At 45.5% G+C, this 25,134-nt stretch overlaps 1 protein-coding gene across 1 annotated transcript in view; it reads right to left on the bottom strand.

Annotated features, from left to right (window-relative positions):
• The window catches only part of LOC141102924 (uncharacterized), a 31,147-nt gene extending 7,747 nt beyond the window's left edge, over positions 1-23,400 (bottom strand). The window contains exon 1 of the mRNA XM_073591965.1: positions 23,374-23,400. Coding sequence (XP_073448066.1) covers positions 23,374-23,400 — 27 coding nt within the window. The remainder of the gene's footprint in view (positions 1-23,373) is intronic.
• Positions 23,401-25,134: the final 1,734 nt, after the last annotated feature.

Here is a 25,134-nt window from a genome sequence, read left to right as displayed (position 1 = left end):
ACTCAGGGAGGGCAAGCCAGGACGGCCACTTTCAAGCGCCGTCAGTGTGGTTTGATGTAGGATTCCGGACTCAGGCCCAACTGAGCCAGTATAGTTGGCCGAATGCTTCCGTAAAAAGTTATGGAGAACACAGCACGCAAGTATTATATGGTTCAGTTTATACTCCGCCATATGGATAGGTGTCAGAAATAGGCGGAACCGGCTGGCCAGGATTCCAAATGTGTTCTCCACCACTCTTTGGGCTCTGGCCAGCCGGTAATTAAAAACCCTCTGTTCCGGGGTGAGGGTCCTCATCGGGAATGGCCGCATCAGGTGGTCCCCCAGCGCAAATGCTTCATCAGCAACGAACACAAATGGGAGTCCTTCAACATTGTCCTCTGGAGCTGGCAAGTCCAAGCTGCCATTCTGGAGACGCCTGTAGAACTCCATCTGGGCGATGACTCCACCATCGGACATCCGGCCATTCTTCCCCACGTCCACATACAAGAACTCGTAATTAGCCGACACCACCGCCAACATCACTATACTATTAAACCCCTTGTAATTATAATAGTACGACCCTGAGTTGGGTGGTGGGACGATGTGGACGTGTTTCCCATCAATTGCCCCTCCGCAGTTAGGAAAGTCCCACCGCTGAGCAAAGTGGGAGGCCACAGTCTGCCATTCCTGTGGCATGGAAGGAAACTGTTGAGGAAAAAACAATAAACATTACTATTTTTACTCTGAAACATGGCAAGCAGATTAGACACAAACATTATGGGGCAACCTCCAGATAGCATTTATTAAGGGGAATTTAACAAGGCCAAAGTATAAGGTACACCTATCATATTCCCCCCCCCTCTCATGGGCCATTTCTAACATTATGGGGTGTGTGGAAATCTTGGACAGGTAACCCTCTTCACTTCATTGAGAGATGAATGCCTAAATAATGTGTATTACTTGGAACAACCCCTCCTTAGTTACACTACTGGCAGCCCACTGGACAGGTAAGAAGTGTCATAATACAAAGATATAAATACACATTGTACACATTTGAGGACATTTGGACATTCTGCTATTACCTATCAAGATAATAATAGGATACAAAAACTTTAAACTGTACCATTGTAAAGTATACAGGCAGGCCCTTGCACTACATGCTTTGGGTAATTCAGCCATAAATCTGACCAGTAAAGAGGTGGGTATAGTGTGTATGGGTTTGGCAAAGTCAGCAGATAGATGATTGAGGATAGATAGAGAATTGGGATCAGCTGACTTAGCAGTTGGGGGAGGGAGGGTTACTAAAAATTATTTGGGGACACCACAAAAAAAAGCCTCTGGCACTCTGCCTGAATTTAAATAAAAAATAACATTACCAAACATTTTAGGGGGTGTTTGGGGTAAAGCACTACTATGGAGCTGATAAAATACATTGTTAAGTGACTACATGAGGTGAATATAGGGCCAGGAGACACCATGCTGGGGAGGTTATTGAAGGGCAAATATGTATGAAGGACCTAAAATAATAATTGCATAAAAATCCAGCATGCATGAGGACAAAGGGGACATTCACAGCATATTACAAGCATGGTAATTAGGGAACGAGGAAAGAAATACAATATATTATCAAACATAAAGAAATACAATATATTATCAAACAATAAAATGTGATATAAAAGGATAAAAATCTTACCTTCATATACTCCTTCTGCAGGACCTGTATGATGGCAGAACAGGTCTCTGGGATGATGATACCCAGAGCCTGGGGGGAGATGCCTGTCGAGAACTTGAGGTCCTGCAGACTTCTCCCTGTGGCCAAATACCGCAAGGTAGCGACCAACCTCTGCTCCGGAGTGATGGCTTGCCTCATGCAGGTATCCTGCCTGCTGATATAGGGGGTCAGCGAAGCCAACAAACGGTGAAATATGGGGTCCGTCATCCTGAGAAAGTTCCTGAAATCATCAGGATTATTCTCACGGATCTCACGGAGCAAAGGCATATGAGAGAATCGGTCACGCTGAAGCAACCAATTCTTGGTCCATGAACTCCTCCCCACCCTGTTCATGGACTGGACTTGTGTCAAGGTCAGGACCCCAACACCAAGCCCCCGCACAGCACGAACTCTACAAAGAGTACGCATACGAAACATGGCTAGAAAACGGTCGGCTGCTCAGAACGAAGTAACAGAACGCACTGAAGAACAGCAAGGCCTGTGAAAAGCGACCTGAAAAACAGCAACGAGCAGGCAAGATCACACAGAAAACTCTGATACGAACTGACTGCACGCACTGAAGAGCAGATACAAACCCACAAGCACAAACTGAACGGCAGAAAACGATCTGAAAGCCACGAGTCTGAAAAAGCGCGAATCATCTCTCACCAAACTTTTACTAACACAAGATTAGCAAAAGGAGCCCAAAGGGTGCCGCGCTTGGTTCTGAACCGGCCTTTTCTAGTCTCGTCGTACGTGGTGTACGTGACCGCGTGGTTAGCGATCGGAAATTCCGACAACTTTGTGCGACCGTGTGTAGGCAAAACAAGTTTGAGCCAACATCCGTCGGAAAAAATCCTAGGATTTTGTTGTCGGAATGTCTGAACAAAGTCCGACCGTGTGTACGCCCTATAAGACTGAGTAATTGTAAAAGTCTAGTAAAGCTCACTGACAGCTGGAATGCCCCAGGAGCTGCCGGCGTTCTATCAAAAAGTGCATTCCTTAGGATAATGCCTCCGATGATCTGTGCAGGACAGAGTTATATGTTGATCAGCTAGTGTGATGTCAACACTGCGCATGCGCAGATCGTCTGAGGCCTTATGCAATGATCTGCAAAGGGGGAATGTAATTGTGCAACACACCAAAATCTGCCTGTCACGTGATTGGTCATTTCTCCCGCATGAGCAGAGAGGCAGGCAGAATCTGACAATTACATTCTCCCTTTGCAGATCATTGGATAATGCCTCTGACGATCTGCACATGCGTAATGTTGATGTCACGCCAGCTGATTAACATATCAACAGTTGGAGTGCCAAGGATCCTGTGCATGCACAGGCATTATCCGACATTATCTGGCATTATCCAACAGGGATACACTACTCGATAGAACACTGTAACGGACCTTAGGGGAACAGGCAACCAGGAAGGAACGGAAGTCACTGTTGCCACGACGATACGTTTTGGAGGCGAGGCCTCCTTTGTCAAGTCACGCCCGCCCTGCAACTAATGTGTAATATAGTTGGAAAACACGACCCCTCCCCTGGCCTGGATCTTAAAGTGGCATGTACAGAGAGGGTGACAGACACACTTAAAACAGGTGGGGCAACGGTAAACACATAGGGAACTGATAATATAAATGAAAAACTAAATACCATTTAAAAATATATTTTTAGCCCATACACACACACTTAGAATCTATTCATTAAAAATGTAATAAATAAGAAAGACTAATAAGAAAAACGTCCCCTCCATCTTGCTGTTTTCAAAACAGTTCGGATGCTAAAATTGCACGCCCCCTAGTGGCTGCTTTCACCCCTTCAAACTGTGTGCATACTTCTATAGCTGAAGCTGCCGAGCTCAGCCACTGCAACCAGAGGAGGAGAATGCTCAATATATATAGGTGCAGTTTGAGCGTACTGGAATGGACATAGGTAGTGCACACTTGCAGCGCCCAGTGCATCCTACAAACGGAAAGACAGAAGGGGATTAAGGGGCCAGCAATTTCTTCAAAATGCTGCTCCTGCTTTCCTGAAACATAAGCAAGGGAAACCTTGCCACTAAAAATGTAGTTTAATAAAATAAAAATCATTATACCCTCCAAGTAAATGAAAACTCCAAAAATACCCATACCCTAAAATCTATTTCTTTTTATTAAAGGGAAGCCTTGCATCAATTAAAAGTTTGCTATGGATGGTGCAGTAGCTAAAAGTGACTTCTCAACAATAAGAACAAAAAAAATAGCAAAGGGATTGATTACCCAAAGAGTTTGCAAACAGAATTAACCACTTGCTGACCAAGCCTTTTTCTGACTCTTGTTATTTACAAGTAGAAATCAGTATTTTTTGCTAGAAAATTACTAGAACCCCCAAACATTATATATATTTTCTTTAGCAGAGACCCTAGAGCAGAGGTGCCCAACCACTGCCTGCGGCCCTCTGATGTGGCCTGTGACTTCCTGCTCCAAGATTGTGGGTCAGCAAGCCCAGATGGTGGGTTCCTGGCCCGCCATCCCAGAGCATCATCATGTTCTGAATGGAGCCGACAGAGGAGCTAGAAGAGGAAGCATGGCCACATAAGTCAATGCTTCCTGTATAGCGCCGGCTCCTGTCACAGGTGGAGTGATACCAATTGCACTTCACCTAAGACAGGAACAGCCGGCAATACCTGTAGCAGGGAGTAGTAGTAAGGGAGGTTCCTGAATGGAAAATTATTATTAAAGGTTAGTTTAGATTATAAAATCATAGTGTATATATGGGCATATCTGTTCTGCAGTGGTTACTGGGCTGCTTTCAAACTGATCTGCAGGTGCACTGCATTACACCTGTGGGTTACCTGCACTGAACCATAGCCTTCTGTTATTACCTTTGAGTGTGGTGCACATTCTGAAAGCGCACCAAAGCTCCTGGTGAGGTCTCAGAAAGTTCACCACACCTGTAGGATATAATAGAAGTCGATGGCAAAGTGCAGCTAACTAGCAAGAAAGCCACAGGTGCACTGTGACGCAGGTAAACTGCACCGCATCCATGTGAAAGTAGCCTCAGGCCCCTTTCACACGATCAGTCCGATTGGGTACGCCTGTCCGTTTTTCAAGCGGACCCAGTTGGATCCTCCATTCACTTCTATGGAGTGGCAGATGTAAACTGACTTGTGTCCATTTACACCCGCCTACCTCCAATCCGATCCATTAAAAAAACAGAAGGAAATACATCCCCTTTCATCTAGGTGGATTGGAGGGCCCATAGAGTAGAGCGGAATGTGTCCATGTCCACTCTACATAGGCATAGTGGACACGCATCTGTCATCTGCCCACTCCACTCATTATGGCCCACAACCGGTTACCAAGTCCCTTAAGCAGTCCTCACTCTTCAAAATGTTGGGCACCTCTGCCCTATAGAAAAAAGTGTCGGTCGTTGCAATTTTTTAGTGTCACACAGTTTTTGTGCAGTGGTTTTTTTAAACACTATTTTTTTTTTAAAATACACTATAATGAATTAAAAAAAAAACACATAATATATACCCCAATTTTTTTGTATAGTATGAAAGATGATGTTACGCCAAGTAAATAGATACCTAACATGTTACACTTTAAAATTGTGCATGCTCATGGAATGCCGCCAAAATTCAGTACTTAAAAATCTCCTACGTATGTGTTCACCACTGTGCGCGAGCATGCAGAGACAGGGACGCTTTATATTTTTATTACACTTGTTTCATTTTTTACACTGTCTCTTTAAAAAAAAAAATTTGGATCACTTTTATTGTTATCGCAAGGAATGTAAACATCCCTTGCGATAACAATACAGCATGACATGTCCTCTTTGTGGAGAGATCTGGGGTCTAAAAGACTCCAAACCTCTCCTCTACCCTTAAGAGCAAAATGTCAAAAAAAAAAATACAGTTTTACAGGGCTGTCTGTACACAGGCCAGGAACACAATGTTTTGCTTCATGACCTTGGCAATTTTGATTCAGACTACAGAGTTTGGCAGGTAGCACTGCCTGTCAAGCTCACCCATTGCCTTTCAAAAGCATCCCCCTACCTCAACCAAGATCAGGGGTCTCCAATCTACGGCCCTCCAGTTGTTCAGGAACTACAATTCCCATCATGTCTTGTCATGTCTGTGAATGTCAGAGATTTACAATGCCTCATGAGACGTGTAGTTCCGCAACAGCTGGAGGGCCGTAGTTTGGAGATCCCTGACCAAGATAGTTGCATTTACCCAGAGACACAGTGCAGGACAAGGCATGATACTTTATATTAGTAATGAAGAGAGATCAGATGCAGATAAACCACAGGCAATGCTAATGCATTTCACTCTGTAACTCTCTGCTTCCAGAATTCATTTCATTATTAAAATGTGACAGAAGTTCAGGTTAGAGTTGTGCTTTAAGGTCTGATGACTCGCTAAGTATTTGGACTTAATAGCTATGCAAATAGCTATACCATGCTAATGCCTATTTACTTTTTGACATAGAGGCCATTATTTTATGACATAGCACATACTGTTTATTGGAGCAATGTAATCTAGGTAGAAAGGAATTATATATATCACTGCACCTCTACAGTATCTCTACTGCATTTCCAGGACCTTATATATATTGGTCAAGTATTATAAATGGTTACTTTAACAGTGTTAAATCCAAAACTTTTTAATATTTTTAAACCAATAAAGATAAAATCAGTTTAATATTACAGGTATTCTCTTGGTTGTGAACCTAATGGTTGGTACAAAATAAAGGACAATTCAATATCTAGCTCTGTGAAGCATGCAAGAGAACTGTTAGAAATTGAGAATTTGCTCAGCTCATTCTTTTAAAAACATTAAAATTAAACACACTATACCAGTTATTCTCACTTCAGGGCATACAACCACTGACCAATAACACAAATTATTCTCAGTGGATAGTTAAACCAGGAAACGAATATAGTGTACTGTCTTTTTCATTACATATGGCTATAAAAGAAGTGTAAAACATAGTCAGACTTCATCTCACATTAGGGTATTTGCTACTGAAAACAAATTTCAGATACTTACAAAGCATCTTTTTTTCCAAATTTACAAGTTGTCATAATAACATGGCCTTTTTGAGAGACGCAAATGAGTTCACATAGACAAAAAATATTCTCAAAGATTAAATGAAATGAAGAATCATTCGAAGTGGTGAACAATGTAAATCACATAAAAAAAAAAAAAAAAAAAACATGATCCAGCTCTTCTTTACAGTACAGAGAACAAGGGTGAAAGCTGAAAAAAAGATAATTTAAAGTTGTATTCTCTGCAATAATGATTGTACCCTGTGTAACTAAGGGCAAACATTGGGGTTCAGCAATATAAGTGCAGAGGTCTAGTTGTATTAGCTGTAGTAGGCTAGGATTTGATTTCCTGGAACACTAGGATAACGTTTAACTGATGCACATTCTGTATATTACAAACAGCTTGTACTTGAATGCCACAAATAGTTGTAGTACTGATTTAGGAAGGTTTTTAAAAAAAGAAAATGGATCATAAATTACAGAGTTGACACATATGATCAGACCAAAAGTTGGTTGCTTCCTCATGCTGCCTGGATTCACCAGCCCACAGCAGCAATGAATGTTTGCACTCATTTGCATGTTGGGAAATGTAGTCTTCGAACAGCATTGTCATGTCAAAATATTCCAACACGGGAGCACTGTTAAAGCTCACCACAAAGACCAGAAAGAATAGGCAAGGATCATCACATGACTGAAATTTTTAATTACATTTTTTAAATAAAAATATACAAGCATAAAACAGCATTTAAAGCAGTATATGCAGATTCAGATTTTTTTTTCAGCCTAGAGTTGGAATTTAAATCTGACTGTTAATCGTAATTCACAGACTATTCAGCAATAATTCAGCATTGACTGGGGCTGAATTTCTATCCATGTGTCACCTCTGCAGTTGAATAGAAGTCAATCTACTGATCAACTTCTGCTCAATCAACCTTTTGAATAAAGGCTGTTGGATTAGCAGTTGCAGCTGCAGCACTGATCTGCGTATTCTGACACAGAGGGAGTCTCCCCAGGGTTAGAATACAATAGCACGGGGGGGGGGGTTCCTCATACACCTCAAATTTGTTCAGGGAGGAATCAGTTCAGCTTTTTTTTATTCAGCTTGCTGGCTGCACCAAAAAAAGCTGAACCATGTATGGCCAGCTTAACACCCTTTGTGGGATTTAGTTAGTTGAATACCTGTCTGAAAACTGTGTTGAAGATTTAGGAGATATTATAATTATAGTGCTCAAAGTATTTTTGCATATACAGTATCTCACAAAAGTGAGTACAACTCTCACATTTTTGTAAATATTTTGTTATATCTTTTCATGTGACAACACTGAAGAAATGACACTTTGCTACAATGTGTACAGCTTGTATAACAGTGTAAATTTGCTGTCCCCTCAAAATAACTCAACACACAGCCATCAATGTCTAAACCGCTGGCAACAAAAGTGAGTACACCCCTAAGAAAAAAGGTCCAAATTTGCCCCAATTAGCCATTTTCCCTCCCGGGTGTCATGAGACTCGTTAGTGTTACAAGGTCTCAGGTGTGAACGGGGAGCAGATGTGTTAAATTTGGTGTTATTGCTCTCACTCTCTCATACTGGTCACTGGAAGTTCAACATGGCACCTCAAGGCAAAGAACTCTCTGAGGATCTGCAAAAAAGAATTGTTGCTCTACATAAAGATGGCCTAGGCTATAAGAAGATTGCCAAGACCCTGAAACTGAGCTGCACCATGGTGGCCAAGACCAGACAGCGGGTTTAACAGGACAGGTTCCACTCAGAACAGGCCTCACCATGGTCAACCAAAGAAGTTGAGTGCACGTGCTCAGCATCATATCCAGAGGTTGTATTTGGTAACTAGACATAGGAGTGCTGCCAGCATTGCTGCAGAGGTTGAAGGGGTGAGGGGGTCAGCCTGTCAGTGCTCAGACCATACGTCGCACACTGCATCAAATTGGTCTGCATGGCTGTCGTCCCAGAAGGAAGCCTCTTCTAAAGATGATGCACAAGAAAGCCCAAAAACAGTTTGCTGAAGACAAGCAGACTAAGGACATGGATTATTGGAACCATGTCCTGTGGTCTGATAAAACCAAGATAAACTTATTTGGTTCAGATAGTGTCAAGCGTGTGTGGTGGCAACCAGGTGAGTAGTACAAAGACAAGTATGTCTTGCCTTCAGTCAAGCATGGTGGTGGGAGTGTCATGGTCTGGGGCTGCATGAGTGCTGCTGGCACTGGGGAGCTACAGTTCATTGAGGGAACCATGAATGCAAACATATACTGTGACATACTGAAGCAGAGCATGATTTAGAGACTGGGCCGCGGGGCAGTATTCCAACATGGTAACGACCCCAAACACACCTCCAAGATGACCACTGCCTTGCTAAAGAAGCTGAGGGTAAAGGTGATGGACTGGCCAAGCATGTCTCCAGACCTAAACTCTATTGAGCATCTGTGAGGCATCCTCAAACAGAAGGTGGAGGAGCGCAAGGTCTCTAACATCCACCAGCTCTGTGATGTCGTTATGGAGAAGTGGAAGAGGACTCAAGTGGCAACCTGTGAAGCTCTGGTGAACTCCATGCCCAAGAGGGTTAAGGCAGTGCTTGAACATATTGGTGGCCACACAAAATATTGACACTTTGGGCCCAATTCGGACATGTTCACTTAGGGGTGTACTCAATTTTGTTGCCAGCAGTTTAGACATTAATGGCTGTGTGCTGGGGGGACAGCAAAACTACACTGTTATACAAACTGTACACTCAACTACTTTACATTGTATCAAAGTGTAATTTCTTCAGTGTTGTCACATGAAAAGGTATAATAAAATATTTACAAAAATGTGAGGGGTGTACTCACTTTTGTGAGATACTGTATATCTCCAATAATTACCAATTGTATTTCATTGAGGCAGAGGCATAACTAGAACCTTCAGGCCTCCGGTGCAAGGAATCATGAAGGGCCCCCTGACTTTTGGTCCTGGGGCCCTTTCCAATTATCCTAGGGTCCTTTTGTCCTATTGCGGGGCCCTTGATTATGGTCCTACTGCAGGACCCCTTTCTGACATCTTGGGTAGGGTTGCCACCTTTTCTTCCAACCAAACCCAAAGACTTTAGCAGCGCACAGCAAATAATTTTTTTTAGTATACACTATACATATCTTTTGAGATTAAATAACCATTCTAATTGTATATATTTATTCACAAGAGTCCCTCCTTACATCAGAGTCCACAGAGCTCCGAGAGAGAAAAAAAAAAGGGCGCACCAGCCATGTGCATTATCTTGTGGTAAAAATATTTATTGAATATAATGATAAAAAGAAACTACTCACAAGCAGTTGTAGACACATTTTTCACTCTGACACCATCGTTGGTGTGTAATGGGGGGTCCCCCTATCTACTAGTTCCACACACCTTATGCACATACCATCTCTGCACGTCATATGCGCAGTATGCCACGACTTGCAACCAAGGGCTAGTTATGGCCCTACGGACAGCTCTCTATTAGCATTATTTATTTATTTTTAGTCATTTGTTGTTGTATTTTACCGCCCATAGGATTGAGGGGTGTGAGGGGGAGGGGCGTAATAAGGGGGAGGGGCCCTGAGCGCCCTCTCTGATTCACTGATAGTGCTTTCAGGCATACATACATAGGGACTGCTGAAGGAGTGTCCACTGGTGAGCTCTGACGAAGAAGGGACGTTCCCTTCTAAACGTGTCAGCTGGTAGTGATGCTTGTGCGTTCCTCCACGACCTTTGGAAGGTTCCGCTCATCCAAGATCGCATGCTGCTAGTCAGTGTATTTTTACATTGTGCCATTTTCTACAACTGCTTGTGAGTAGTTTCTTTTTATCATTATATTCAATAAATATTTTTACCAAAAGATAATGCACATAGCTAGTGCGCCCTTTTCTTTCTTTCTCTGTTGTTGTCTATTAGGATTCCCCATCCTTGAGGGCAGCAAGGCCTGTGTCATTGTACTACCTGTCAGGTTATCCACTTGTGCGCAGGAGTTATTTCTTTTTCTGCTATCTACTCCACAGAGTTCCGCTTTACATCCAAATACACAGAGTTCCCTTTTACATCTGAACTTGCAGAGTTACACTGTAATGCCCCGTACACACGGTCGGATTTTCCGATGGACAATGTCCGATCGGAGTGTGTTGTCGGAAATTCCGACCGTGTGTGGGCGCCATCGGACATTTTCCATCGGATTTTCCGACACACAAAGTTGGAGAGCAGGAGATAAAACTTTCCGACAACAAAATCCGATCGCGTCAATTCCGACCGTGTGTGGCCTGTTCCGACGCACAAAGTGCCACGCATGCTCAGAAGAAATTCCGACACGGGACAGCTCGTTCTGGTAAACTTAGCGTTCGCAATGGATACAGCACTTTCGTCACGCTGCAATGTTAAAAATGGTTTAATACAGCGCACTCTCTTCTTCTTTATAATGTGACAAGAATTAAGTAGTTTTGCTGCTCATATTCACACACACTTCTCACAAAGTTTTATTTGTGTTTTTTTAGTGGGATTCCCTGAATATATTGTTATTAGTTGTCACATCTGACAGTTTTATATTTTTTATTTTTTTGGATTTTAAGCCTTTTTTTTTCTTTAATGTTTGGATTTTTTCCAAGGCTGATCTTTGTTCAATGTTATTTTTATTTTTACTCCCGAATATTTTTGTGTGTGTTTTGTGTGTCAAGTTACCCCAACACCATTGATATCTTTTCTTATTTAATCTCCAGGAAATTGTTTGTTGTTGGTGTCCCTTGTTCATTTCACATTGTATATTTGAAATGTACCTGAATCCTCACAAACCAACTGTCATTTTTGAAGTCAAACACATAGGAGAGTATAATTCAAAACAAAAATCCTTTATTAAGGGATCAGAACCAAACAAAGAGGAAGGCAACACTGGATCAACAGGAGAAATTAGCGAAGCCTGTGACCCCCACGGCAGACATCAAAATTGGTGGCCTGAGGAGTCCATATGTAAGGGAGGGCAGTCTGGTCCAGAATTCGCAGAGATCCAGATAGCAGCAGATGACATCTGTGTCCCCAGGCTGTGTTACCACAAGAGGCTGCACCTTTTGGCCGACCAGACTGAACCCAGGGCAATCACTGTCTGGTCTTCCTTCCACGCTTCCTTCCGGGCTGTGGCTGTGCAGTTGGAGATGTGGCAGGAGGAGGAGTAGGACCTGGAGGAGGAGGAGGACTGGGGGGACCTGGAGGAGGACTGGGGGGACCTGGAGGAGGACTGGGAGGACCTGGAGGAGAGGGAGGAGGAGGAGGAGGACCATCCCAAAGATGTGTCTGAGGTGTCATTTGGCCCCTCATACCTTTCTCCAGAGCCTCCGATATGAGGGCCTCACACAAGACTTTTTGGCCCTCCTCCATCCTCTGCATTTTATAGGCTATGAAGGCAGCAATGTTCTCCTCCATGGTGTGTGGTGCTCCCAGGACCTCTGTAGCCCTCCAAAAGAATGCTATAGCAGTCTCCTCTAGGGTACTCCTCCTACTGCCACTTTCTGTTTTCAGGGGGGTGGAGGGACCTGCAGATCAGCCAGCCGGCTCGGCCCGGCCACCTCCTGGCTGAGATTTCCCTGTGTATGAAAAAGGGACATGGTTTTAGTTTTTGCTTCATCAATCCCAATCCTAAATTAGTACTCCCAACTAACATCTAGTTAACATCATTGATTGGACAAGCAGAAATATTTAGAGGAATGCTATACCTGGCTCAATCTGGGCTCCTCCACATGTGGCCTGGAAGGCCCAGGTTGGGCATCAGAAGCCTCAGCCGGGGGGGGAAGGAAGCGTGGAAGGAAGACTTGAGAGGGATGGCCTGGGTTCAGTCTGGCCTGCCAGAAAGTGCAGCCTGTCGTAGTACAACATCCTGGGGACATAGATGTCATCTGCTGCTCCGGATCTCTGCAAATCCAGGACTTTCTTGCGCTCCCTCAGATATGTGCTCCTCAAGCCACCAATGAAAATCTTTAAATAGGTGATGTCTGCCGTGGGGATCACCTGCTTCACAATTTCACACAATTGCTCCAGTGCTGCCTTCCTCTTTGCTTGGTTCTTGAAATGGGGGTGGGTAATCTCCCACAGACAGGGCAGCTCACTTAGCATCTCTACGAATACTGACATGAAGTCATTGTCTTTCATTAAGATATCCATGTTCACTGCAAGACACAACACAAGACAAGGCCTAATGTCACACAAAACTCTCCTAATCTTGTTACAATATAGGCCTCAATCTAGAAGCAGTATAGGCACAAGTTTGTCTCTTACCTTCGTTCTTACGATCGGCGCGTCCAATGCTCCTTCCTCCGCTCACAGATCGTACGTAATACGCACGCGTGTTACGCTTTATACACACTGCGCATGCGTGTAACTCCGCCCGCCCCTGACGTTCTTTCTAGTCTATTCCCCGCCCCTTTACGTTCGGCGCAGTGGGTGAAGAGCATGATGGCGGCGTTACAGCAGGTGCATGCTAATTCTAGCAACGAGGAGGAGGAGGAGGAAAGCCCGGATCCAGGCACGTCCCGATCCAGAAGGAGACGTTTTAAGGCCACAAATATGTCGTTTGGGGAGATGTTGGAGATGGTCGACATCATGAGGAAGTCCGACTATGACGGAAAATATGGGCCTTACCCCCACCCCAACATCCGAAAGGCCAAAATCATTGCTAAAGTGATCAAAAGCCTTCACAGGAATTTCGGGGTACGAAGATCTAAAGATCAGTTCAGGAAGCGGTGGTCGGACCTGAAGTTGAGAGAGCCAGAGCAGTACCGAAAGATCTGGAGAGTGCTGCAAAAAAGTAAGTAGTTGTGCTGTGTTCCTGTTCTTTCTGTCTTTATTCCGTTCGTTCTGCTCCATATGCTTTTATTAATTGTAACGTTTAAAAGGGCAACTTTAATGTTCATGGGCCCATTATTCGTTCGTATCAAACATTTTTCTTTCAGCCTCTAGAACACCATTGTTTAGGCCATATGCATTTTCACACATTTTTTGGGGCCTACTTGGATGCCAAATATTTGTTTGTGTAGATGGGTTTGTTACTAGAATGAAATGCCAACTAGATTGTGTGTAAGGAGAGGACACTGAGCAGCTGTTTTCACATCTGGACACTGGAGCACTAGTGTGGGACACAAGAACACCATTTTTATTATGGGGGGCACACAGGTGCTCCAGTGTATACTATAGGGGGGGCTACATCTGTGAAGCTTGTACCAAACAGGTAAAGTATTGCAGCTTGACAAAGGGCAATAAAAAATATACATCTTGGAACTTGGCTAAAATAGACAATTGTACCCCACTTCCAAGCAATGTTTCCTATTTCTAGTTCTGCCATCAAATATCTGTGTGCTAAGTATACAATTTTTGTTTTACATAGGGGAGAAAAGACTCGGAGGACACCCCTCATCCCATGAGAACACAGACCCCCCACCTCTGGAAGAAGGGGAAATAACACCAACACAAGAAGCTGAGCAGGAGGAAGAAGAAGATGTGGTGGAGATTGGCACCACAACATGTGAGTGTCTGCGACCACAGGCTCAGGTAAAAGAGATGGATGGTGGCAGATTTTTGAGACCTTTTTTTTTGTTCTTTATCTCTTTTTAGGTGATCGTGATGTGAGGGAGAGAGAACGTTTCACATCTGAAAGTGCCCAGATACTGATCGGGGGAATTCATGGGGTGTAATCTCGAATTGCACAACATACAGCAACAAATCAGTGATGTTATTAAAAAAAATAATAACATCATTGATGTTTTGGGGCGAATTTAAACCCCACAAAATCACCTGTTTTATTGTGGTCCAATCTTCCAAAAATTTTTTCAATGTTTAGAAAAGCCAAATTTGGAGGATGCACACAGTGTGCCAACATGTGCTATCTGCCATCACGGGAGATCAATGGACGCGTTTTGGGGGTGCAACCCCTTCCTCAATTATAAAGTCGAGTTGAGGAAGGGCTTGCTCCCCCAAAACACGTCCCTTGATCCCCCCTGATGGCAGATAGCACATGTTGACATTCTGAACTTGGTGTGCATCTTCCAAATTTGGCTTTTCCAGGGGTGATTTCCCCCCATCTGAACGCTATATCAAACCCAGTTCCTAAATACTGATGTCTGATATAGCCTTCAGGTTTTGCCATATGTGAACTTTGTAAGTTCAAGTTTTTTGGCTTTCTTGTTGGTTTTACACAGGCCTGTTTTATCTGAAATGGATATTTCGATTTTTGATAATGCTACTGCAAAAATTGTTATACAACAAACATGTTGGTTTGTTTTAAAAACCTTTCGTAAATGCACATGTGATTGTGCAGGTATAAAAAAGTGGCTTACTCAAGAATGTGTGGATTATTGTCTCAACACTACAACACTTTTGGGGTGATGTAATTGCTGTTTTATGCAAAAATGGGGGTTATTTCCTAAGGGCAAATCCACTTTGCACTACAAGTGCAGGTTCAGTGCAGTTGCAAGTGCACTTGTAGTGAAATGTGTTTTAGCATTTAGGAAGTACCAGCCAACACTGTTTTTTATAAGGTTACCCAATCACGACATTTTCTGCACTCAACACATTTCTGTCAGGGTCAGCTAAAACAAACACAAGCAGTAATTGTATACAAAGAAATTCTTTTGGTTGTTTTTTATTTGAAAAAGGTTTCACAGATTGTCTGGCATATTGATAGCCCCCCTACCCGCAAAGAACTCCAGGTATCGTAACCGGACATCAAGGGCACTCAGGGAGGGCAAGCCAGGACGGCCACTTTCAAGCGCCGTCTGTGTTGATGGATTTGGGATTCCGGCCTCAGGCCCAACTGAGCCAGCATAGTTGGCTGAATGTTTTCTTAAAAAATTATGGAGAACACAGCAGGAAAGTATTATATGGTTCAGTTTATACTCCGCCATATGGATGGGTGTCAGAAATAATCAGAACCGGCTGGCCAGGATTCCAAATGTGTTCTCCACCACTCTTCGGGCTCTGGCCAGCCGGTAATTAAAAACCCTCTGTTCCGGGGTGAGGGTCCTCATCGGGAATGGCCGCATCAGGTGGTCCCCCAGCGCAAATGCTTCATCAGCAACGAACACAAATGGGAGACCTTCAACATTGTCCTCTGGAGGTGGCAAGTCCAAGCTGCCATTCTGGAGATGCCTGTAGAACTCCGTCTGGGTGATGACTCCACCATCGGACATCCGGCCATTCTTCCCCACGTCCACATACAAGAACTCGTAATTAGCCGACACCACCGCCAACATCACTATACTATTAAACCCCTTGTAATTATAATAGTACGACCCCGAATTGGGTGGTGGGACGATGTGGACGTGTTTCCCATCAATTGCCCCTCCGCAGTTAGAAAAGTCCCACCGCTGGGCAAAGTGGGAGGCAACAGTCTGCCATTCCTGTGGCGTTGAAGGAAACTGTTGAGGAAAAAACAATAAACATTACTATTTTTTCACAGAAACATGGCAAGCAGATTATACACAAACATTATGGGGCAACCTCCAGATAGCATTTACTAAGGGGAATTTAACAACAACAAAGTATAAGGTACACCTATCATATTCCCCCTCCCCCCCTCATGGGCCTTTTCTAACATTATAGGGGGGGGGAACTCTTGGACAGGTAACCCTCTTCACTTCATTGAGAGATGAATGCCTAAATACAGGGTATTACTTGGAACAGACCCTCCTTAGTTACACTATTGGCAGCCCACTGGACAGGTAAGAAGTGTCATAATACAAAGATATAAATACACACTGTACACATTTGAGGACATTTGGACATTCTGCTATTACCTATCAAGATAATAATAGGATACAAAAACTTTAAACAGTACCATTGTAAAGTATACAGGCAGGCCCTTGCACTACATGCTTTGGGGAAATCATCCATAAATCTGAGCACTAAAGAGATGGGTATAGTGTGTATGGGTTTGGCAAAGTCAGCAGATAGATGATTGAGGATAGAGAATTGGGATCAGCTGACTTAGCAGTTGGGGGGAGGGAGGGTTACAAAAAATTTGGGGACACCACAAAAAAAAACCTCTGGCACTCTGCCTAAATTTAAATAAAAAATAACATTTCCAAACATTTTAGGGGGTGTTTGGGGTAAAGCACTACTATGGAGCTGATAAAATACATTGTTAAGTGACTACATGAGGTGAATATAGGGCAGGAGACACCATGCTGGAGAGGTTATTGAAGGGAAAATATGTATGAAGGACATAAAATAATAATTACATAAAAATCCAGCATGCATGAGAACAAAGGGGACATTCACAGCATATTCCAATCATGGTAATTAGGGAATGAGGAAAGAAATACAATATATTAGCAAACATTCAATACAATAAAATGTGATATAAAAGGATAAAAATCTTACCTTCATATACTCCTTCTGCAGGACCTGGATGATGGCAGAACAGGTCTCTGGGATAATGATACCCAGAGCCTGGGGGGAGATGCCTGTCGAGAACTTGAGGTCCTGCAGGCTTCTCCCTGTGGCCAAATACCGCAAGGTAGCGACCAACCTCTGCTCCGGAGTGATGGCTTGCCTCATGCAGGTATCCTGCCTGCTGATATAGGGGGTCAGCGGAGCCAACAAACGGTGAAACACGGGGTCCGTCATCCTGAGAAAGTTCCTGAAATCATCAGGATTATTCTCACAGATCTCATGGAGCAAAGGCATATGACAGAATTGGTCACGCTGAAGCAACCAATTCTTGGTCCATGAACTCCTCCTCAAGCTGTTCATGGACTGGACTTGTGTCAAGGTCAGGACCCCAACACCAAGCCCCCGCACAGCACGAACTCTACGAGGAGTACGCATACGAAACATGGCTAGAAAACGGTCGGCTGCTCAGAACTAAGTAACAGAACGCACTGAAGAACAGCAAGGCCTGTGAAGAGCGACCTGAAAAACAGCAACGAGCAGGCAAGATCACACAGAAAACTCTGATACGAACTGACTGCACGCACTGAAGAGCAGATACAAACCCACAAGCACAAACTGAACGGCAGAAAACGATCTGAAAGCCACGAGTCTGAAAAAGCGCAAATCGTCTCTCACCAAACTTTTTCTAACACAAGATTAGCAAAAGGAGCCCAAAGGGTGCCGCGCTTGGTTCTGAACCGGCCTTTTCTAGTCTCGTCGTACGTGGTGTACGTGACCGCATGGTTGGCGATCGGAAATTCCGACAACTTTGTGCGACCGTGTGTAGGCAAAACAAGTTTGAGCCAACATCCGTCGGAAAAAATCCTAGGATTTTGTTGTCGGAATGTCGGAACAAAGTCCGACCGTGTGTACGCCCTATAAGGGGGAACTGCCCTTGCAACTACGTGCACCCCGTCCCCTGGAGATGATACAGGGAATGGGTGGCACTAAGGAGCATGGGCCACCAGCAGGTATGGAATCCTTGTGGAAGACTGCAGAGCCGGGTCAAGGGGTGCAGGAGTCCTGGAACTAGCGGAATACCCGATGCTGGGTGGAGTAGGCAAAACTGTAAGCAAGCAGAGGGTCAAACACAAGTAATAGACAAGGCAAGTCCGTAAAGGCAGGCCAGGGGTCAAACACTGGTGGCAAACAGAGGAAGTCCGTTAAACAGGGTCAAACACTGGTGGCAAGCAGAGGAAGTCCGTTAAACAGGCAGATGGTCAAACACTGGTGGCAAGCAGAGGAAGTCCGTTAAACAGGCAGAGGGTCAAACCCTGGTGGCAAGCAGAGGAAGTCTGTTAAACAGGTCGAGGGTCAAACACTGGTGGCAAGCAGAGGAAGTCCGTTAAACAGGCCGAGGGTCAATCCAGGAGAGAGGTAGCATGGAGAAAACAGTCCGGGTCACAACAGGAGATCAGGTAAGCATAAACAGGAAACAGGAACTAACAGGAGCTGACGACAAACCAGCAACCCGTCTGGGTGCTGGAGCTGATTTAAATAGCCCCGCCAGAGTGTCACGGTGGGTGTGCACGAGTTACCGCGCGCACCCATGTGCTATTGTGCAGGTGCATGCGCTGCTCCATCGGACCGCACGCACGCATGCGTCGGAGCGCCAATCCACCACGCACACGCACAGGGACATGGGGAATGCAGCTGGAGAAGACCCTTCTCTGACAGATATAAGGGAGAACTCTGGGGACTTTGATTTAAGGAAGAACAGTGAGAACTCTTATGTAAGGGGGAACACTGCAGACTCTGATATAAGCGGGTCCCTGATAACTGGAACCCCCACTTACATCATCATTCCCAGCATTCCTCTTAAATCAGGGTTCCCAGAACCCCTGTTACTTCAGTCTTCAGAATTTCCACTTGCACTGCAAGGGCCCTTTTACATGTGCGAGACGATCGGACCACCAACTGTTCTGTATGGGGAAGCGGATGTAAACAGACATGTGTCCATTTACACCTGCCTGCATCCGATCCAATGAAATCAGATGGATGGGGATCCATTCCCCATCCATCTAGCGGATTGGATTACACTCAGACTAGCCCATAGAGAATAGTGGGCTGTGTCTGTGTCCGCTCTGCACAAGTGAAGCAGACACGGACCTGTCATCTGCCTGCTCAGTGGGGATCAGCTGAGAGATTCCTGCTGAGCAGGCAGATCTGCTTGGCAGAGTCTGCCCATGAGACAGGGCCCTAAGGGGGAGCTCTGTGGATTGTAATGTAAAGGGGAAGTCTGATGACTCTGGAAATCCTGATGTAGGTGATCTCTGCTCACCAAAGCCCCCAATTACATCAGAGTCCTCCTTTACATTACAGTCCACAGAGCTCTCCCTTACATTAGTGTGCTCAGAGACTGACGAGATAAGAGAGGAAGGGAGGGATTCTTCACTCATCATAGATGGAGGCTTGGACCCATACAGCAAGGCCTACTAGCCTGTGCTATACATACACATAGGCTGGCAGAGCATACTGGGGCTTGTAGTGCACCACACTAGGGAAACCCCAGTGGGCTGCTGTGTTGGTGGAGGGGCTCTGGAGGTGACAACACACTCTCTCTAAAGTCCCCTCAATGACAGATCCACCTGTGTGCTGCTTTGATTTTAATCAAGGAGATGTTTGATTAGCAAGAAAGGCTCCCAGAGAGCCGAGGATCCCCTGTGGAGGGTTGCAGCATCAATCGTACATGCTGGCCCTTTCCTCCACTATATAGCTGCAGGCTGGTGGAATTTGCGAGGCACAGAGCTGCCGGGGATTGGAATGTGGGCGGGGCCACAGGGACACACAGGAGGAGAAGATCCTGCTCTCTCTATCTCTTTCATCTCCTGTCTGTGCACGGAGGGGGGCAGACTGTCAGTGCGGGGTCTGAGCAGTGTGACACAGAGTGTAATAGATGCTCTCTGCTCATAGCTGCAGCCAGCAACCCTGTAGCCACATCTGAGGCTTTTGGGCCCCCCCCAGCGGCGGAACTCCAGGGCCCAATTGCAAGTGTGACTGCTGCAACCCTAGAAGTTCCGCCACTGCATTGAGGAGTCCTTCTGGGGGACACCGGAATATCCCTTTTTTCCCCTCAAGGGTCTGACTTAAAACAGAGCTCACTACCATAGACGTACATGGAGCAGTACTTTTTGTTGGGCATCTCTCCAATCAATATAATCACATCTGACAAATCTTCTGAATATTGGAAACTTTCAAATATATTTTTGTTACCAGACCCCACCTCTTTTCATTGAGAGTCTGAAAGACCAAATAGCACAGTCCATTGGAGGAAAAAATACACATGTGCAGGTATGATGGGGTCTCAAAAGGTCAAGTTATGCATTACTCAAAGGCTAGCAAACCTTATTTCTTATTCAAACAAGGGAATCCTTTGAGATGGATATCTGGAGGACAAATAGAGTTGATTTACATTGTTTAGATAAACTAATATGCCCCCAGATCACCGATGGGATACTCATCAGTCTATTGTCATACACAGGGCTGGGACAGGGAAGGGGGGGGTGAAAGGGACACATGCCCTGGACGCAATGTTTACCTGCAGGTGAGGGGCGCCAGCTTGGATGAGTTCCATACATTATGGTAAAAGCGCAGCGGCTCACTCAGGCTACTTCCCACATTTCTCACATGATGTGGCACATCATCCTTCTTACTCCCATTAGTTCAGTAAGAGCCTCACTTGCTGGCCACTCAGACTTGTCTTTTGCAGGTGGAGGGAGTGTGAGGAAGGAACCACACACTCTGATTGGCTGAGGGGTCCATCCATCTATTTCACAGCACCAATGATGTACGGTTGCTGGTGCCGAAACGATTGAGTTGTGTGGTGTGAGTGAGATAAAAAGCATCACTGCCGACATAGAAAACACCAGAGCCCACGAGGATCGACCACAGATGTGGGGACGAGTCTAGCATGAAAAATATATATGTGTCTGTATAAGAAAATAACATATTCAATTAAGAAGGGTATGCAATATTATGTGAGTGTAGGTGCGTCACCATGTCATGCAAGTGCACACACAGTGGCGCAACAGTCATAAAAGGTATCATAACAGGGGCACACCATTCCCAGAAGGTCAGGTGGTTTGAGCAGTAGGATATGCAAGAAGTGACAGGGCAACAGGACATAAAGTCTGTCATAGTACTTACTCACAATGGCCGTTTAGTATAGGTATCTCAAGCGTGGAGTGCCGTGCGGTCCTGACTGTGCAGCAGTAAAAGACTAAGCTTACCTGGCTTATAGGGGAGTGGGAGGTCATGTGGTAAATGCCCATAGTACTAACAGAGTCCAATAAGTTGGGCAGATAGGTATCAGGTGATCGGGGGGCCCATCAAGGGTGATGAGTCTTACCGAATAACTGATGTGCATCAGGACTCGTCTCCCAGATGATCCCCCAGCACAGGCGGCGTCCAGCATCACCGCGCGGGGCAGCACGATGACGTCAGACGTCGCGAAGCCACCGACATGCAGGATGGGCGGTATGCCTTAGATTGGATGGCAGAGACCCTTCTGCCCATGCGCATGCGTGAACCGGCATGAAACACCGATCCTCAGCACGGCAGAGAAGATTGAACCCAGAGGGATGCCCCAAGGTGCAAATCGCATCAAGGGGCCCCCGCGTCCTGGGGAGCCAGGGTGCTCACAGACAGCAGAGATGGTATACGTAAAATCGAGATCACTCTGTGAAAAACACGAGACATATGCGATAGAGCATGGCTAGAGTAAATGAAGACCGACCTGTACAAAAAATAAACAATTCAGACAAGTTAACAATGTAGATAACAGATATATAACTTGATGAGAAATCACTATAACATGTATGTTACACATAGATAATTTGAGAGGTGGGGAAGACCATCGGGGAGCAAAAATAGCCAAAATTTGATAAAGGAGTCTGTAACAATAGTATAAAAAATATCCAGAATGGATAATGAAAAGTGGGGAAGGGAGAAACGGGAAGATGGAGGGGAGACATGGGGAGGAAAAGGGGAAAAAGGATGGGGACCAATATGGAAATTGTACCTCTGTGGTCAGTTGAAAGGACTAATTACTATTCCTGGTCATATGTATGGATGGGTAAATTGTCAGTATGTCTGCATAGGTGGATATGTTTGGTGATATGGGTTCACATGTCCCTTTTGAAGCCTCCAGAGGAGAAACCTGTAAAAATGGCTTTACATTGAAGGCCTTGTTGAGGCCTGGTGGGGATATGGCATTTAAATCAGAAAACCAGAAATCCACTTCAGCTCGCGTTGTAGGAGGAGCTTATTAAAGTCCCCTCCTCGTGGATTGGGGTGTATCCGATGCAACACCAAATGGACACCCTGGGAAAAAGACCACTGTGGGTTTGAGCCACATGTCTTCCCAAAGGGAGGTCCGGGTTTCTGGTTTGCATAGCCCGAATGTCAGGGTGCTGGCCGTAGGATAGGTAATTCTGCCAGTGTCCATCATGGTGGTGCCAGGCGAATCTCTGTGTGCATGTGCACACGTAGGTGCACGGCGACAGGCGCACACAGGTGTGCAATAGCGGGAGCGCGCAGACACGTGCGCTAACGCATGTGCGCGCATCACAGTAATCATTGGCGCTCTTTTGCCTATTTAAGCCTGCTGCTGGTACATGCTGGTTGCTGGATTATCATCAGCTTCCTGTGTTCCTTGTGCCTGTCGTTATACCTGTTTCCTGTTACTACTCGGCTTGCCTGACTACTCCTGTGTTCCGCCTGCATTGACCCCGGCTTGTACCTGACTATTCTTCTGCTCTGCACCTGTACCTTGATCATCCTCCTGTGTTTGACCCCGGCTCGGCTACCTTCTCCGTTCCTGATTATCCTGCTGTAACTTATCCCGGACTGATTCCTGTATTGCATGACCATTGGCCTGGCTCTGACTCCTTGTTGCTCCACAGCTCCATACCTAGAATCTCTCCTTGCACGGTTGCCTTAACCTTACCAGCGCACCCCAGCAGCTCCCTGCAATCAGCTACTCATCAGCAATGCCTTGGCAACCCGTGCACCTTTGGGCACTGTATTCCCTGTCTCACTCCTAGGGATACGCTGCACTTAGCCGCAAGGGGCACCTCCTCTGCAATCCAGCCTCACATCCAGGACATGACAGTATAATCCAGCCATGACTGAGGCTGGCGGAGGTGCGTCCCCAATAGAGACTTTGTGCCAACAGGCTACTACCCTTACACGAGTGGTCCAAAGTCTTCAGGAAGGATACCTCCAGTTGGAAGGGAAGCTTCAACATCTTATGCTACCATCTGCCTTTTTGGATCCTGGTCCTTCCTCCTCCAATCTCCCTGTTATGGCCTCTTCAGTACTGACTTTGCCCCCAGAACCACAGGTACCTACTCCTGAACGTTTCTCCGGAGACCGGCAGAAATTCAAATCTTTTAAAAATGCCTGCCTGTTATATCTGGCTCTGCAACCCCGGACCTTTTCCACGGAGACTGTCAAGGTTGGCTTCCTCATCTCCCTGCTGACCAATGAACCCCAGGCCTGGGCCCACAGGTTATGGGAATGGAAGGACCCAGCTACTAGTTCAGCGGAAATGTTCTTTACGGCTATGTCGCAACTTTATGAAGATCCCCAACGCACAGCCACCACGGAGGCCACTCTGTATTCTCTTCAGCAGAAACAGCGCCCAGTGGAAGACTATACTGTGGACTTTCTGAAACTCTCAAGGACGAGTTGGCCAGGATCGGCATCCCAACTACCCTCGAGAGGCTCATTCAACTATCCATCCAGTTGGATAGACGCCTTCGGGAGTGCCAAGCTGAACATTCTCAGACTTCCAAGATGCTGGTACCAGAAAACGGCGCTATGCCCATGGGTTTGGTGCGACCCGCACTGACTCCTGAGGAGAAACAGCGTCGATGTCGAGCCAATCTCTGTCTCTATTGTGGCCAAAAAGGACACTTCCTGAACAACTGCCCCATAAGGCCCAGCAAGTTACCCAAGAACTCTCCAGTGTACTTCCAGATGTCCGGAACCGCCTCTTTCCACCTTACCCTTTTCATCACGCTGCAGTTGGCTAACAAGGGGGTTCCGCTTCAGGCCATAATCGACTCCGAGGCATGCAGCTGTTTTTTGGACTTGGACTTAGCAGTAAAACTTGGCCTGCCTCTGCTCCCCAAGAAACGTAGATTGGAAGTTCTCCTGGCTGATGGCACCCTGCCTAGTTCCGGTCCTGTGACACAAGAGACTGTTCCTCTTTTTGTTGCTACTCCTGATGGCCATCAGGAATTTATACACTTCGACATCCTAAGCTTACCTATGTTCCCCGTCATCTTGGGTACCCCCTGGCTCCAAGCCCACAACCCCCAGATCAACTGGATCAAGAAAGAAATGTAATTTACTTCACCTTATTGCCTGCAGCACTGTCTTGTTCCTGAATCCAGCAATGCAGCCAGTTGCCTGTCAGTTCAACCTGCACCTGTCAATAACCAGAATATTCCACCGGCCTATCAGGAGTTTTCAGACGTCTTTGACAAGAAAAAGGCTGATGTTCTGCCACCACACTGGTCATACGATTGTCCGATCGAATTACTCCCAGGAGCCGAAATACCATTCAGTCGCATCTTTCCCCTCTCGGAGTTGGAACTGGGGACATCGAGACAATACATTGATGAAAACCTGGAGAAAGGCTTCATCCGCTCCTCCTCCTCTCCTGCTGGAGCCGGAATCTTTTTTGTCGAAAAAAGGGACAAATCCCTAAGACCATGTGTGGATTACAGGGAGCTTAATAAAATCACTATAAAGAACCGCTACCCTCTCCCTCTAGGTCCAGAACTTTTTCAGAGACTCCATACTGCCCGAATATTTACTAAGCTTGACCTTCGGGGAGCTTACAATCTGGTCCGCATCCGAGAGGGTGACGAATGGAAAACAGCATTTAGAACTCGCTTTGGACATTTCGAATACCTAGTGATGCCGTTTGGATTGTGCAACGCCCCAGCCACATTCCAGCATTTCGTAAATG

This window comes from Aquarana catesbeiana, linkage group LG07, assembly GCF_042186555.1.
Source record: "Aquarana catesbeiana isolate 2022-GZ linkage group LG07, ASM4218655v1, whole genome shotgun sequence".
Taxonomy (NCBI): domain Eukaryota; kingdom Metazoa; phylum Chordata; class Amphibia; order Anura; family Ranidae; genus Aquarana; species Aquarana catesbeiana.
The sequence above is the reverse complement of the archived record's forward strand: the minus strand, read 5'-3'. Positions and strand labels throughout refer to the sequence as shown.